Source organism: Hemicordylus capensis, chromosome 1, assembly GCF_027244095.1.
Source record: "Hemicordylus capensis ecotype Gifberg chromosome 1, rHemCap1.1.pri, whole genome shotgun sequence".
NCBI classification, from domain to species: Eukaryota; Metazoa; Chordata; class Lepidosauria; order Squamata; family Cordylidae; genus Hemicordylus; species Hemicordylus capensis.
In genome coordinates this window covers 21,330,626-21,346,286 of record NC_069657.1, presented here as the reverse complement: position 1 = coordinate 21,346,286, position 15,661 = coordinate 21,330,626, and the positions used below count along the sequence as shown (strand labels likewise).

Sequence of the window (15,661 nt, the reverse complement as noted above, 5' to 3'; positions counted from 1 at the left end):
TCCTAAGTTCCCTCCCTGGCATCTCCAGATGGGCCCAAGAGAGACTCCTGCATATAGCCTTAGAGAAGCTGCTGCTGCTGCCAGTCTGTGTAGACAATACTGAGCTAGATGGACCAAGGGTCTAACTGGCTCAGTATAAGGCAGCTTCCTATGTTCCTGCGACATGCTTTTATCCTGTTGAGAATCCATATCCCCCCCGCCTACAAACACAGTACGTGCCGTGCATACAACAACCACCCCTGCCCCACTGTCCAACTCTGATGCAGTATACAGGATTTATGTTGAGGCCTCATGCAGTTGTAGCCGTATTCCACTCTTTTGGTTGTGCATTTGAAATCCATATTAAACACTGACATTGTAGCACCTCTAGATGGCATAGTACCTCCAGGAATTAGCAAGAAGGCAAAGGGAGCAGAAGAACATTCAGTCCTTACTGGCACACTTTTTTCTGAAAAGAAGCTCAAGCAGTCAATGCTTTTCAGTTCTCTGTTTTGGAAATATATTTACAGATCTCTTTAAATTAAAGACTGGCACTGATAATTGTCCAATGGGTACTCTTTATTATTATTATTACACACATAGTGACTGTACCAGTTGTTCTCCCATTTTGATTTCGGAACAAAAGTAATGCTGGAAAGCAAAAATATTTGCCTCCAGACCCTTAATTGTGGGAGTAGTCACATTTCCCCCCAGTCTTGTTCTTTGCCATTGTTTCCATCAGCAGCAGGTGGTTCAGCAACATTGTTTTTCTTTTAATTCAGGGATGCACAACTTTGGCCCTCCAACTGTTTTTAAATTACAATTACCCAGTACCCAGAATGTTGGGGGCAATATGCTAAAATCATTGTAAACCGCTTAGAGAGCTCCGGCTATAGAGCGGTATATAAATGTAAGTGCTATTGCTATTGCTACAATTCCCATCATCCACAGGCATAGTGGTATTTGGGGATTATGGGAATTGTAGACAAAAATGTGCAGGAGGGCTGAAATTGTGCAGCCCCATTCTAGTTAATTATTGCCACTGTTTTTCCCTGGATTTATCACATAGGCAATCCCAGCCAACCAGGGGTCACGTAGTGACAGGCAAGATGTTGTGGCACAATCACTCTTGGCTACATGACCTTACTGAGGGCAACAGAGAGTGAGGAAACTGCTTCTTGGATCAGTCACATGGGTGGTCCCAGCAAATGGGGATCATTTAGTGAAATGGATGCCATCATGAAGCTACATACCAATCTGTAGCGGATTAAAGCCTTTGTCTCAGAGCAAGCTCATGTGAGGGAAAGAAAATGCTGAATCATCCCTGCTGAGCTGCCTGGCTAGGTTTCTCCTTAAACTATTTTGTATTATTGGTAGGTTCAAATAATCCCCTTCTTATCAACAGAGCTTGAACCTCCCTGGGCTTGGGGTGGAATTCCAGGGGAAAATATCTTTATATTTATTATTATTATTATTATTATCATTATTACTATTATTATTATTATTATTATTATTACATTTTATATCCCATTCTTCCTCCAAGGAGCCCAGAGCGGTGTACTACATACTTAGGTTTCTCCTCACAACAACCCTGTGAAGTAGGTTAGGCTGAGAGAGAAGTGACTGGCCCAGAGTCACCCAGCTAGTTTCATGGCTGAATGGGGATTTGAACTCAGGTCTCCTCAGTCCTAGTCCAGCACTCTAGCCACTACACCACGCTGGCTCCCGTGGTGTGCTATTGGATAAGTACAAAACCGTTCCACATGCAAGCCTACACGTGCTGAGAAACTGATAGCTGCTGAACGTTTGAGGATGTGTTTGCACCAGAGAAACCCTCTTCGGGGGCCCCTTTCCTGAGTTAAAAACCAACTCGGAGAAGTTTGTAAAACGGAAACTTTAAAAAACCCAGTTTTATTCAATTATTACAGACTGCTTCCATCTGAGGCTTTCTAGCTTTCTTAGATACAATTAAGAATACTTAGCAGATTACAAAAACAGGTTGTCTTAGGCACGTTTAAATGTGTATAGAGTCTTTTGCAACTCCCTAGGTAGGATGGGTGTAGGCTAGTGTTTCTTATTTCAGCTACGTTACAGGTAAACAATAATAGAAAAGTATCAAGAATATGCAAAAGCACACACACAAAAGAAATATAACTTCCCTGATGCAAAATCTGACTAAACAAACTTTCCCCTAAATTAATCTTCCTGAAGCCAAAGCCCAGGCTTCCTTTCCTTGAACTCACGAAACTCCTGATGAGAATTCAAGCTTCCTGCCCTCCTGTCTTTCAAGGATCTGCAGAGTTATTCTCCTGCAGCCAACCTCCATGGCCGCATGTCCTCTTGAGCACCTCCAGCCTAGCTCTTCTAACTCTCTTCTTCCGGGCAACAGTTCTCTAGGTCCCACCCACCTGGTGTGCTGATTGGCTGAGCCCTGGAGTTCACCAGCCTGTCAGTAAAGATGGGGCTCACTTCCGGTTAACTCTTTAGAGGGAGGGAAGGCTGATCACTACAAAATCAGAATTGTTTTTTTCATAGTGGTTATTTTGGATTATTATTTATGCAAGTATTTAATTTTTTGACTGTGTCTGTATTGTTTTGAGTTCACATGTTATTTTTTATGTTTACATGAATACATCAGTATAAGTTGTTCCTGCATAGAATTAATATTACTGGAGTATTTATTTTTTAATAGAGATTAGTAATTAGTATTGGTGTTTGGGTGGTGAAGGGGCCCTTATATTGTCCACCCTACATTGGTGGGTTTGGATGACAAAGAAAGTGGCAGAAGCACTGGTGAGTGCCGAGAGCACACACTTGCCAGGAATGGTGGTTCCCTCTGATTTAGTTGTTGTTATTTTACATTTATATCCCGCTCTTCCTCCAAGGAGCCCAGAGCGGTGTACTACATACTTGAGTTTCACTTTCACAACAACCCTGTGAAGTAGGTTAGGCTGAGAGAGAAGTGACTTGCCCAGAGTCACCCATCTAGTTTCATGGCTGAATGGGGATTTGAACTCGGGTCTCCTGGGTCCTGGTCCAGCACTCTAACCACTACACCACTCTGGCTCAGTTGCCACCATTATGTGTGAAGCCACCCACTGAAAAATTGGGGCAGAGAGGGGCTTTTTGGTGCTGCCACCAATGTACATAAAAACCAGTAAGTGCTTTGGGCTCAGCCCTAGTTATAAGTCATATGGCACTTCCGGACAGGCTTCCTGTAGCACTATCTATTTGTTGCTTTCCCACTTGCAGTCCCATGCAGAATTACAATGTTCTTTTCACGCCACAGTAACTATCGCATGCTTTGAGGACATGGTAGACTGACCTTCACCTTTTTACCCTTCCTGTTCTATCTGGAAAGGATTTTGAATGTGCAACCAGACACAGCAGGTGCAATTTTTTAAAAAGCAATTCTAAAAGAACATTTGTGCCGCTCTAAAATTCAAGTCATGCAAAAGTTGTATTATGTTAGCTTGAGGGGAAAGTGACTGATAATTTGAGAAGTAATGCAAGGAGTCCGGGCTCACCTAAAACCCAGACCCTGATCAAGCATACCTATTTCTCCTTCTGCTGCCATTTATGCTTCCCAAGACTCCACTGCTAGTCTGCACAGTACTCTCCCCATCAATGCTCTTCTGCAATAGTGCTGTCAGATTTCCAGGTCTGAAGCTTTTCTCCACCCCATGTAGGTTTCTAAATGTCATGCAAGGTGACTCTAGACAACAGAGTAAGTGTGCACAGACAAGGATCATGCAGAGGTGTGTGTTGTAGCGACACATGGTATGTGCACAAATTAGACCTGTGTATCATTGTTCAATTCTGAATTTCCCTTTTTAAAAGGCCTTATATCTGGACATGCACCTGAAAGAGAGAGGAGGGGAAAAACATTTGCACTAATAATAGTCAAACACATGGACATTATGTTGCTGTACTTCTATGCTGAAACAAGTCAGATTGTATCAGTTAATAAATGCAGTTATTTAAGCACAGAGAACAGTGTGCCTGTACAGTAATCCTTGGTATGAGAATTGGTTGTTACAAGTGTATGCTCATTTTCATATGCGAAATCTTGGTGGGCATGCTGCACTGGGTCTTAGAACCATTTTATTTTGTTTTATTGGTCTTAGGTGTTGACTTTTAGCGACCACATAGATAGATTCTTTCCAGGATGATTTGTCTTCAACTTGGCCTTTAAGTTCTCTCAGTGGTGCATTCATTGCTGATGCAATCGAGTCCATCCTCCTTGCTGCTGGTCGTCCTCTTCTTCTCTTTCCTGCAACTTTTCCCAGCATTATGGACTTCTCAAGGGAGCTGGGTTTTCACATAATGTGTCCAAAGTATGATAGTTTGAGCTACCATTTTATTATATTTGTACACCACCCCAAACTCACATCTCTGGGTGGTTTACAAAAAGTCATATTTGCAATTGTGCATCAGTAGGATTATAAAGAGGAATTTACTTTGCCACAAAGTCTGTATCTGTTTCCTTCAAGGTCTCCCATAATTATAAAATTTTCCATGCTCACCACGTGGTCTGAAAATTTTTCTTATCTTGTACAGGGTCTACTCTCCATTCCACTTCCTTGTTCAAGTGATGCACATGATCTTGCCCATGAGTGAACTCTTTCTTATTTCCCTTGATGACTGTTCTATTTCTGGTTTTGTTTTGTTCTCTTTTTCAAGATCATGGGATCTTCTAGATTGGTAAGGAAATACCTTTCTGCAAGGTTCTCACTATTTGGGACCCCAAATAGTGCGGGACTACAGCTGCCATCATCCCCAGCCACAATGGCCTTTGGCCCAGCCCATAGCCAGGGGACCTAGGGTGGGCCTACCACCCTAATTTTTTCTCCTTCTCCTTCTTCAACAAATACATAATATTTAACTAACTGAATGTTGCTTGAATGTTGTCTTTCAAAGGCCAGATAAGGCCTGTTTCAGTCATTATAGGTGGGGATAATGGAAGTTATAGTCCCAAAACATCTGGGGACCCAAGACTGAGAACCTTTGGTTTAGGATAAAACAGAGGCCATGTTCACACATAGTGCAACACCTTTGGTTCACATGACATACTGCAACCCGAGGAGGTTCTAATATGCCAAAACCAGTTGTGTTGGCCTAACCCACCAATCTTAGCATGTCCTGCCCTACTTGCTGCAGGGAACACAACATCCGTAGCTTAGATTTCAAATAAATTATAGATGTTGGGTTCTCTTCCGCAAGTAGGGCAGGATATACTGAGACTGATGGGACTGCACAACCTGACCAGTCTCGGCATATCAGAGCCGACACCGGAAGTAGGGGCAGCGTGTGCTCCTAGGGCTGTGGCACCTCGCGTGAACATGAGGTGCCATGTCAGTAGTGTCCCGAACTGACAAGCTGTGAGAATGGAAAACATGTCTCAGCTTCTTTCAGGTACTGGCAGCTGCATTCTCTCTCTCTCTCTCTCTCTCTCTCTCCCTCCCTTCTGGCTCTGCCTCAGTTGTAATTGAGCTGTGCAAGCTGGCCATTCATCCGGTAGGGGAGGAAAATTCCCAACCAGGTGAATGACCAAGGTTTGGGATTTCCCTCCCCTACTGGACGGATGACCAGCCCTGCAGGGCTTAATTACAGCCAGGGTGGGGCCAGAAGACAGTGAGAGAGCAGCTGTTGGGGCTCATTTTCGTCCCCTCCAGCTTGTTAGTACAGGCTGCTACTGTGCCATATTATGAGGAAACTCTGCTACAGAAAGGGAAGTTATATGCATCAAAACATTGCTGCCTCTGGGCCCTGCCACACAATGCGGCTGCTTCATGTTGTCTCCTAGATAGGCTGGTTCTTGGCCTTTCTAGACTTCCTCTAGTCTATGGTTAGCTGTGGGCTGTGGCACTAAACTGGAGAAAGTACCACAAGACACCTTACCAAGGTGTGTGCAACACATCCTGTCGTGTTTTGCAGCTGTCACACCTCGCATCTGACAAACCTTCAGTCTGGTACTGCCTTAAGCTATTAATGTAGGGTTGTGGCAAAGCCATTGGAGAACATTCTCTGATGTTTCTTCTGGGGAAGAACTCAGGAATTATTCTTGAAAGCTCAGGTTCTCCTCGGAAGAACCCTAGGAGTGACTTGAGTGGGTGGGAAAGGGGGCGGTAAATGAGCTGGAGGTGTAGCTTTCCTCCCCGCTTTCCTCTCCTCACCCTGGCTGACTCACTCTGCCTCATTTCACCCATCGCTGTCTTAACCCCAGGAGCGCAGGTTGGTTAATCACGCAGTTCCCCAACTGCACAAATAACCAGACCATGCGCCTAGGGTTAACGTGGCGGCAGATGAAATAAGGAAGAGCAAGGTGGGGTGGGAAGAGGAAAGTGGGAATGAGCTGCATCTGAAGCTCACCCCCCCCCCCACACACACACCGCCACCCCACCTGTATGGGTCACTTCTGAAGAACCCTGAAATTCTCTCTCAAATTTCACTTTGGAGAAATTTGGTTTCTGTATTTTTCTCGTCATCTCTGCGAGTTACTGAAGTCTAGCTTTAACTCTGCTCTGAAGTCGAGCTTTAACTGGTACATTAATCAGCAAAACTGAGGTCTTGATGCAGGAAATTTTTGAACAATGAGGCTGTCAAGATTGCACTTAACTGTATTCAGTTCTAGCAGGATATTATGAAAAATATGGAGCTGAGCCTTTCCATGGCTCTCCTTGCCAATGCCCAGCCTTCATTGTAATGTCTAGTTGAACACAATGTGTAATGCAGGGCTGCACAACCTCAGCCCCCCAGCCGTGTTTGGACTACAACTCCCACAGTGCCCAGCCACAGAGGCCAGTAGTCAGGTATGATGGGAGTTGTAGTCCAACATCTGCAGAAGGGGCCAAGTTCTGCAGCCCTGGTGTAATCTAATGTCATTGCATTGTGCATTACCCTGCCCTTACTTCATGGCAGGGATTCCCAACCTTGCATCCCCAGATGTTGTTGGGCTACAGCGCCTATTATTTTATTATTTATTTATTATTTATTTATTCAATTGATATACTGCCCTCCCAAAATGGCTCAGGGCAGTTTGAACCATTGTGTCTGGGGACGATGGGAGTTACATAGGAACAGCCCTGGGCGCTTTCCAGATTACAGGCTACAACCGGCGTAAAGTGCTTTGGCTTGGCAGGACTGAATTGACAACGTAATTAAAGGGTGCTGCACAGATCCACCAGCAGGGGGAGACGTCTTTTCTAGTTTGCCCAAAACTCCCTAAAACAGGAAAAATACAGCTATTTTTTAAAACAACGTTGTAGGACTAAAATGCAAGGATAATATCCAAAACAAGGCATCGGAGATGTGAACGGCACCTTGCTGGCAGCACAAAGACTTCACTATCGATACACAGACAATACGATAGCACACTTTAGAGATCCATAGCGACACTGTGGTTAATCTGGAAAGTGCCCTGCTGGATCAGGCTCAAGGCCTATCTAGTCCAGCATCCTGTTTCAGACAATGGCCCACCAGATTCCTCTGGGAAGCCTGCAGGCAAGAGGTGAGGGCATGCCCTCTCTCCTGCTGCTGCTCCCCTCTAATTATATTTAAAGGCATGTTGCCTCTGAGGCTGGAGGTGGCCTATAGCCCTCAGACTAGTAGCCATTGATAGACTTGTCCTCCATGAATTTATCTAAACCCCTCTGAAAGCCAGGTTGCTGGCAGCCACCACATCTTGTGGCAGAGAATTCCACAAGTCGATTATGTGTTGTGTGAAAAAGTCCTTCCTTTTCTTGATCCTATATTTCTTGGCAATCAATTTCATTGGATGACCCCTGGTTCTAGTGTTATGAAAAGTGGAGAAAAACTTCTCTCTCTCCACTCTCTCCACACCATGCATGATTTCATAGACCTCTAACATGTCTCCCCGCAGTCATCTTTTTAGCCTACTTTCCAGTAGGCTTATGAGATCACCCAGCATTCTGCGTATGTGTCTGTGTGTGTGTCCTTGTGTCCCCCCGCACCCCATCAACTTTGCAACATCTGGACCAATATGAACCAAATTGGGTACAGTTGTAGGGACACATAGTGACACCTCAATGGTGTCATTTGTGATGATGTCATCCACCCCAATCCAAGATGGTGGATGTGTAAACTTTTGAGGCACAAGTGGGCTCACTTCTGAACCATGAGAATTTGAGATGCAAGAGATCTAACTTGTGGACCTTGATTTGAATGAAATTTCATCCAGTTGTAGAGGCAGTAGGCTGATTAGTTCATACTAGAACAACTTTTGTCTAAAAGCCCCAAGTGTTGTAGTCTTACCTTGTAAGGAAGGTGCTCTAGGCACCTTGTTGTTTGCTGATCATCTTGGTTGCCCTCTTCTGCACCTTCTCCTGTTCCATAATGTCCTTTCTGAGTTGTTGTTGTTGTTACTACAAATATTTATATACCAACTTCCAACCAAAAATCATCAAAGCAGTTTAAACTGAAAAATAGATGTTTCCCCATCCCCAAAGGGCTCACCATCTAAAAAAGAAACATTAGACATCAGCAATAGGCACTGGAGAGATCCTGCTCTGGAGTTGGATAGGGACAGTTGCTCTCTGTGTGATAAACAGAAGAGAATCGCCACTTTAAAAGGTGAATCTTTGCTCAGTTACCAGGGAATTGTGGTCCAACAACATCTGGAGGTCTTTGGAACTCCTGCTTCATATCAGTGGCTGATGATGCCTGCGGTGGAGCAGTGTCCAGCATGATGGGTCATGATCCACTAGATGTTGCTAGGAAGGTGGGAGCCAGGACCCACCTGAGCTTCTCAGAGGAGGAGGAGCACAACCCAGCCAAAACCCCTGCCCCCAACAAAAGCTCCCTAAATCTGTCAGAACTTGAACAGCCATGGCCTGTTGCCTACTCCTTGTATCCTGGCTAGGCCTGGGGGACCTATATATTAGCAAGGTCTCCTGTCCCTTCCCTAGAATCCCTAGAAAAAGTTGAAAGTCTCCCAGTAGCTCCCACTTACTCCCCCACTTGTGCCCATTATTTAGGCAGTGGGGGGTTGGCAGCCTTACTCCTGGTTGCTGTATTTCAATTCAACACTAACCTTTGGTAGATCAACACCTTCTGAATGGAGCTGCTGTCTTTCTGAACCTGGGCCTGGACCACAGAGGAAGTTGCACGGACTAGCAGCAGCCTAGTCATATCTCTTGAACCCTCTAGCTGGATCTTCCCATATAAGAGAATCAAATAGAAAGTTTGTAACATGGCTTTCCCCTCTAATATCAGCTCCCTTGTTAGTATCTTAACCTATGTTGAAGTTTGGGGATGATGCAGATTTATTCAAATATAATCAGTGCAATCAATCAATCAATTGGTTAAAAGCCAAATAATTAATCAAGTAAAATTCTTTAATTGGTGAACAGCTTTATTTTCAATGTCTCTTTTTGCCTTCCTGAAGATTAGAAAGACATATTTATGTCCTTTAGTTTGTGTGCTAATTACGACTGGTATGCAGTAATTAGTTCAGCAGCTTGCTAACTGCTAAGGGAGTATACAATTTAATTTAAAGTTTTAAATTTCACAGTCACCCTCAGCGGCACACCAGGTCCCCTAATTAAGGCAGAAATGACACAATCTGTTTGGCTATTTAGGGAATGCCATTTATTTAGAAATTGTTGTTTTTCAAATAGTGCATTTGGTCAGGAAAATCCAGCAACCAGTGAAACAATAAAAAGCAGCCCAGACCCAAAAGGGGAAGGGGGGGATGAAGAATTTGATTGTATTCATATTATGAATGTTTGGTCTGCACTAGCAGTTAGAATAGAATTACTGAGCTCTAGATTCCTAGTGATGTTCTGCATTAAAAAACAATACACTTTATGATGGATGGAGCTTAAGGATAAAAAGAGCATTGGCTGAAGTTCTCCTCAGCCCTCCAATGATGGAAGGAGGTCTGGAGTTCTGTAAGGAGCCTTCAGTGTCTATGCACTAAAGGCTTTTTTTCTCAGCAGACCAGGAGAAGGGGGAGTGATTTTTGCATCTCTTTCTCCCCTCCCTCCCAAAACCCTTTCTGCTTGTGTAAATAAGTTCCTGAGGCACTTATTCACGCAGCCCTATGCAGCAGGGGTGTTCAAGTGGAAAAAGTTGGAGATGGACGCTCCAGAAGGTATTGACTCTCTGCACATGCAATCCTATTGACTACTAGGGGCATTGGGAGTTGAGATCACAAGCTAGGGGACCCTTTCTATTCCTCTCTGTGGCTGGATCCAGACATAATGGGAAACTGGAGGCAGAGCAGCCAGAGGGCCCCAAACCTGAACATCCAAATGCAGGAAACCGTCGTTTGGACCCTAACTCAAACTGAGGGTTCACTCACCAAATTCTATATTGAACCCTCGATTTAATGTGACGCTCACTGCTCAGGCCTCAAGTTTGCGGCTGCCTCCCATACGTCCCAATTCAGTAATGGAGGCATCCTTCCCTGGGACTGGAGTTGAAGGACAGAAGCTCCTCCCTCTCTCCACACTGATTGGCTGCCATGGCTGTCCATCAGTCAAAGGAGGAGCTTTGCAAAGAGGAGGATAGCACTTGCATCCGAATTCTGACATGTAAGATCATGGGGGGTGGGAGCGGAACCGCAAGTACATTGGACCCTCGGTTCTGTGTGATGCTGAACTTTGTCTCTGCTCTGAGTCCCCCATTGTTAGACTGATATTCTCAGGTTCCATTCTATCACCAGTGTCATGCGGTAGCTAGCTGCAGTGATGCCGTCTCTCTCCATCTAAATATGTTTTTCCCCAAATAGGAACATAGGAAACTGCCATATACTGAGTCAGACCATAGGTCCATCTAGCTCAGTGTTGTCTTCACAGACTGGCAGCGGCTTCTCCAAGGTTGCAGGCAGGAATCTCTCTCAGCCCTATCTTGGAGAAGCCAGGGAGGGAACCTGAAACCTTCTGCTCTTCCCAGAGCGGCTTCATCCCCTGAGGGGAATATCTTACAGTGCTCACACATCAAGTCTCCCATTCAGATGCAACCACAACCAGGGCAAACCCTGCTTAGCTATGGGGACAAGTCATGCTTGCTACCACAAGACCAGCTCTCTTTACTTTGAATCTTAAGCACATGTCTCCAGATACTCTTAATGAGCTGTGCGTTCTCTTCACCTGAGCATGCTACTGCAGTCAGGGACAGTTAGATAAACTCTCCCTCCAACAGAAAGAGCTTTTGGAGGGAGGGGGGAAATGCAAAAACCGTGCCCCCTCCCGCTCCATGCCTGGCCTGCTGTGTTAGAAGCCTTCAGCACAGAGATACTGAAGGCTCCTTGCAGTCTCGCAGCCTTCCTTCCATGGCCAGAGGGCTGCGGAGAGTGTCAGCTGCTCTCCATAAGTAGAGAATTCCTTTGGGATATTTGCTTTGGCCATTATCCGTATGGGATGGGCAACTCCTGGGACACGTGCTAACCGTGGCACACAAGGTGATGCTGTGCAGCGTTCCAACTGGCTGTTGGCGGGTGCGGAGACTGATATGGAGAGAGGCTGAGGAAGCATAGAGGGAGAAGGTGGGGCAGCCCCACTCCAGACATCAGCATGAGGGGGGCTGCTCCGCCTCCTTCCCATATGCTTGCTCAGCCTCTCCTGGCCAGAGGAGAACTGGTCTTGTGGTAGAGAGCAAGAATTGTCCCCTTTGCTAAGCAGGGCCTGCCTTGGTTTGCATTTGGATGGATGACTACATGCAAGCACTGTAAGATATTCCCCTTATGGGATGGGGCTAAGCTCAGTGGAAGAGCGTCTGCATGCATGCACACAAAAGGTCCCAGGTTCACTCCTTGGCAGCTCCAGCTAGGGCTGGGAAAATCTCCTGCCTGAAACCTTGGGGAGCTGCTCTCAGTCAGTGCAGACCAAGGGTTCCCAACCGCTGATAGTCCAGATGCTGCTGAACTACAACTCCCATCATCCCCAGCTACTAGCTGAGGAGATGGGAGTTGTAGTTCAGCAACATCTGGAGTACCACCAGTTGGGGATCCCTAGTACAGACAACACTGAGCTTGATGGATCAAGGGTCTGACTTGGTGTAAGGCATTTCCCTGTGTTCTTATGACTTGAAGTCAGTTTGCTAGCTGGGAGGCTTGCTTTTTGTCCTGCAAAAGAGCAAGAGCAGGCCTCACAGCTAGCAAACTGGCTGAAAGCCAACTGGGAGAGGTTGAGGTTGAGGAAGTGCGCAGGGAGGAGGCAGACTGGCCCAGCCCTTGACGTTGACTCGAAGGGCATGGCCAACAGCGCCTGGGTGCCACCTCTGGACGTGACACACCACCTCAAAATGTTTGCCGACCTCTGGTCTATACTATGACTACCAAATTGACATTAAGCTGTTGGCTTCTTTACTACAGGATGGGATTGCAAACCCATTTTAACAGCAACTGTGAAGAACTGGAGAAGATCGTGACTGATCTGACACTGAAATACATGGGACGTTTTCTAAGCAAATTAAGGCTGGCAACACAGGTAAGGGGTATTTGCAGAATCAAGGTGCTGGGACTGAGCAGCAGAGGTTCATGCTGCTATTATTCCAGATAATTAATAATTAATTCACATTTGTAGAATGCCCCAAACATCTCCCTCTGGGTGGTTTACAACAACATAAAACAGATTAAAATGAAAATCTTAAATCAGTTCAAAACCACAGTACAGTTAAAAAGACTAGGTGCAAAAAACGAGTCTTTACAGATTTTTTTAAAAGTTATCAGAGATGCGGAGGTGCTTATTTCAGCAGGGAGCACATTCCAGAGTCTCGAGGCGGTAACAGAGAGGCGAGTCCCTGTATAGCCACCCAGACAAGCCGGTGGCAACTGCGAATGAACCTCTTTGCATGATTTCAGTGGGCGATGGGGCTATCCTATTTTACCAGCCACTGGGATGCATGAAAGCCTCTATGGTTGCTGATCCAGGACTATTAGGAAGAGCCTTCTTGATACTTTGCAAAATCTGCTACGTCACTACTGTATATAGGCACCCGACGGGAGAGGTTGTAACTCAGTGGTAGAGCACATGCTTTGGGTTTAGAAAGGACTAGGCTCAATCCCCAGATTCCTCAATAAAGGAATCACGTATCAGGTGATGGGAATGACCTCTGCCTGCCACCCAGGAGATCTTCTATTGCCCCCATCAGAGAAGCGGATTGTGGGCTGGATGGACGAATGGTCTGATGCCTCAGAAGTTGGCATCACACTTTTGTATCCTCATAGTAGGCCTGTGCATGGCCCCCCAAGTCAAATTCTGACACGATAAGACCTTGTGCAACAGTGGCATTGAAGGGAGGGGCCATGAGGGCAGCCTCAGATAAAACTACCAATCCCAGAAGCTCCTGTGCCACTCATAGGACCCAGAAGGGGATTTTTTTAAAAGAGGAAAACATGCCTTTGTTTTTACCTGAAGCCATCAAAGGCAGTTCCCTGTGGGTGTGTGGGTGTGCACTCCCTCCAGGGTGATAATCAAGAAAAGTGCAGCCGATCCTCAGCCATTACCCAGTCAAAAGTGAAGGAGGAGAGGGTAGCAAGGGGTACAAGTTGGATCTCCGGGGGAATTCTGCAACAACAGCAGAGAGCCTTTTCGCACCCGGCTTTTCGTTCTCATCTCCTCTGGAATGGAAGGGGTGCGTTCACATATTGGCCAGATTTACCCCCAAGTCCATGAGAGGTATCGAGGAGCACTTCGCACACAATTCACGTTTTTCATTGTGTGTTGAGTGTAGCCCAGTTTATACCTGGGGTTAAAAAATCCACTTTTTGCATTGGTGTTTTGGAGCAGCTTCACAGCAAAGCCTTGCAGAAAGCCTGCTGTCTGGGAAAGTTCGGGGATTCTCCTGAGAGTTCCAACTGATGATGTGCTGGTATTCTTCCAGCAAACGCCCAACAGAGGGCATGCTGGTGCCAGACACAATGCATAGCCCTGCCTCATGGGCCTATAGTGGCCTGTATCACTGAAATTTAGTACTGCCTGAGGAAGAGTCTTTAGCTCAGTGGAGAAGAGTACACAATTTGCATGTCTCACGTTCAGTGCCTGGAATCACCAGGGCTGGGGTTTCGGAGAGCAGCTGCTGCTGCCAGTCAGTGTAGACACTACTGAGCTAGATGGAGCAATGATATGACTCAGTTTAGGGCAGCATTCATATGCAAACATTAGCACAAGAAACCATGTCACTCAGTGATGCCACACCTGAATTGCATACAGATGGTCTCAGTTTCAGTCCCTGGGATCTTAAGCAGCGCTGGAAAATATCTGTTTGAAATATTGGAGAGCTGCTGCCAATCAGTGTTGACAGTACTGATTTAGATAGATCATTGGTCTGATTCAGTATAGTAGTAGTAGTAGTAGTAGTAGTAGTAGTGGTGGTGCTATCGAGTCGGTGTCAACTCCTGGCGTAGTATAATTCCATTTATCAGCACAGACAGCTGGTTGCACAAGAGCTATGGGGGCTGCTATTTGACATCTTATCATGGCCTCAAGGTATATATGTTACAAACCGGAGATTTAGAATGTGAAAATTCTTCATCCATTCTTCATCCATACGTCCTGGAATAAGCCAATTTGTTTTTGGACTATGGGTCTACATCAAAGCTGTATTGGCAGCCATCAGATTTATTTCCTGTAAAGCTGAAAGGGAAAAAAGCCCAATGTAATCTGGTGATAGAAATTCTTCATCCGTTTATACCCACTTCCTCGACTTCATCTGCACACCTGATCTCTTGTATAAGCAGATGTGGAGCATCAACCACAGCATCAACATGTTTTGAAGCAGCTCTGCACACTTCCACAGAGTAACAACCCCAAACCACATCTTCCTTTCAGGCAGTGGAAACTTTTTCTAAGAACTCATGTGACATAAAGAAAATCCCTGAGAATCTCCAACCTCCACTTTGAGTAAAAGAAAGATCACATAATAATGCATTTGCTGTGCAGCTGCAAAGTCCCTAAAATGGCCAAAATGTTTGCTGTAGGCACCACAGTGACATCATCAGCAAGTGCCAGCTCCTCTGTAGACTCCTCTGCAAGGATGGTATGGAAGTAAGCTTAACAGTCAGCAGTAGCCAGTCAGTAAATACATGAGCATTCTCAGCTCTTCAGCCCCTGCTTGGAGATGCAAGCCAGGAACCGTAACTGATCTTAAAGATGGAAGTAAGGGGAAATGGCTGACATGATGCTCAGCAGTGCAGAGCCACTGCGCACCATGTTAGGGTTGCTGTGGACTCACAAGGCAGGCCTAATGCTGTGGAGAATGAGCGGTTGCACAAGCCGTGTGATGTTTTTGGTTAATCCATTCCTTGATCCAGGCCAGCCTTTCAATGGGGTTGTACTGTATTCCAGTCCAGGAGTAGAGGCAGGGCTAACAAACAGAACCAACCAGAAAAGGAGGCAGTTATTGTGAGATATTGCGCAAAAAATGACATTACCTGACACTGCTATGGGAATGCAAATAATACAATTAATATAGTCTATATTGTTTCATTGTTAGAACGTCTTTCCATTTGGCAAAAGATGCTTCAACACATAATAGAACAAAATGATCGTGCTGATCAAACAATGTACAACTTTATGGATTGATTGATTGATTGATTGACTGACTGATTGTAGGGATGTGCACAAATCGATTTTTTGATTCGATTTGTGCCCAAATCAAATCACTCTTGATTTTTGTGTCCAAATCTACCCCCCACAAATCACCCCAGATTCGATTT

The 15,661-nt window shown here is 45.5% G+C and overlaps 1 protein-coding gene across 4 annotated transcripts in view; it reads left to right on the top strand.

The window, feature by feature from the left end:
* Positions 1-15,661, top strand: part of EXOC3L4 (exocyst complex component 3 like 4) — a 198,414-nt gene that overhangs the window by 162,463 nt on the left and 20,290 nt on the right. For all 4 annotated transcript variants that reach the window (XM_053284297.1, XM_053284296.1, XM_053284298.1 and 1 more), the window contains one exon: positions 12,317-12,431. In XM_053284297.1, coding sequence (XP_053140272.1) covers positions 12,317-12,431 — 115 coding nt within the window. The remainder of the gene's footprint in view (positions 1-12,316; positions 12,432-15,661) is intronic.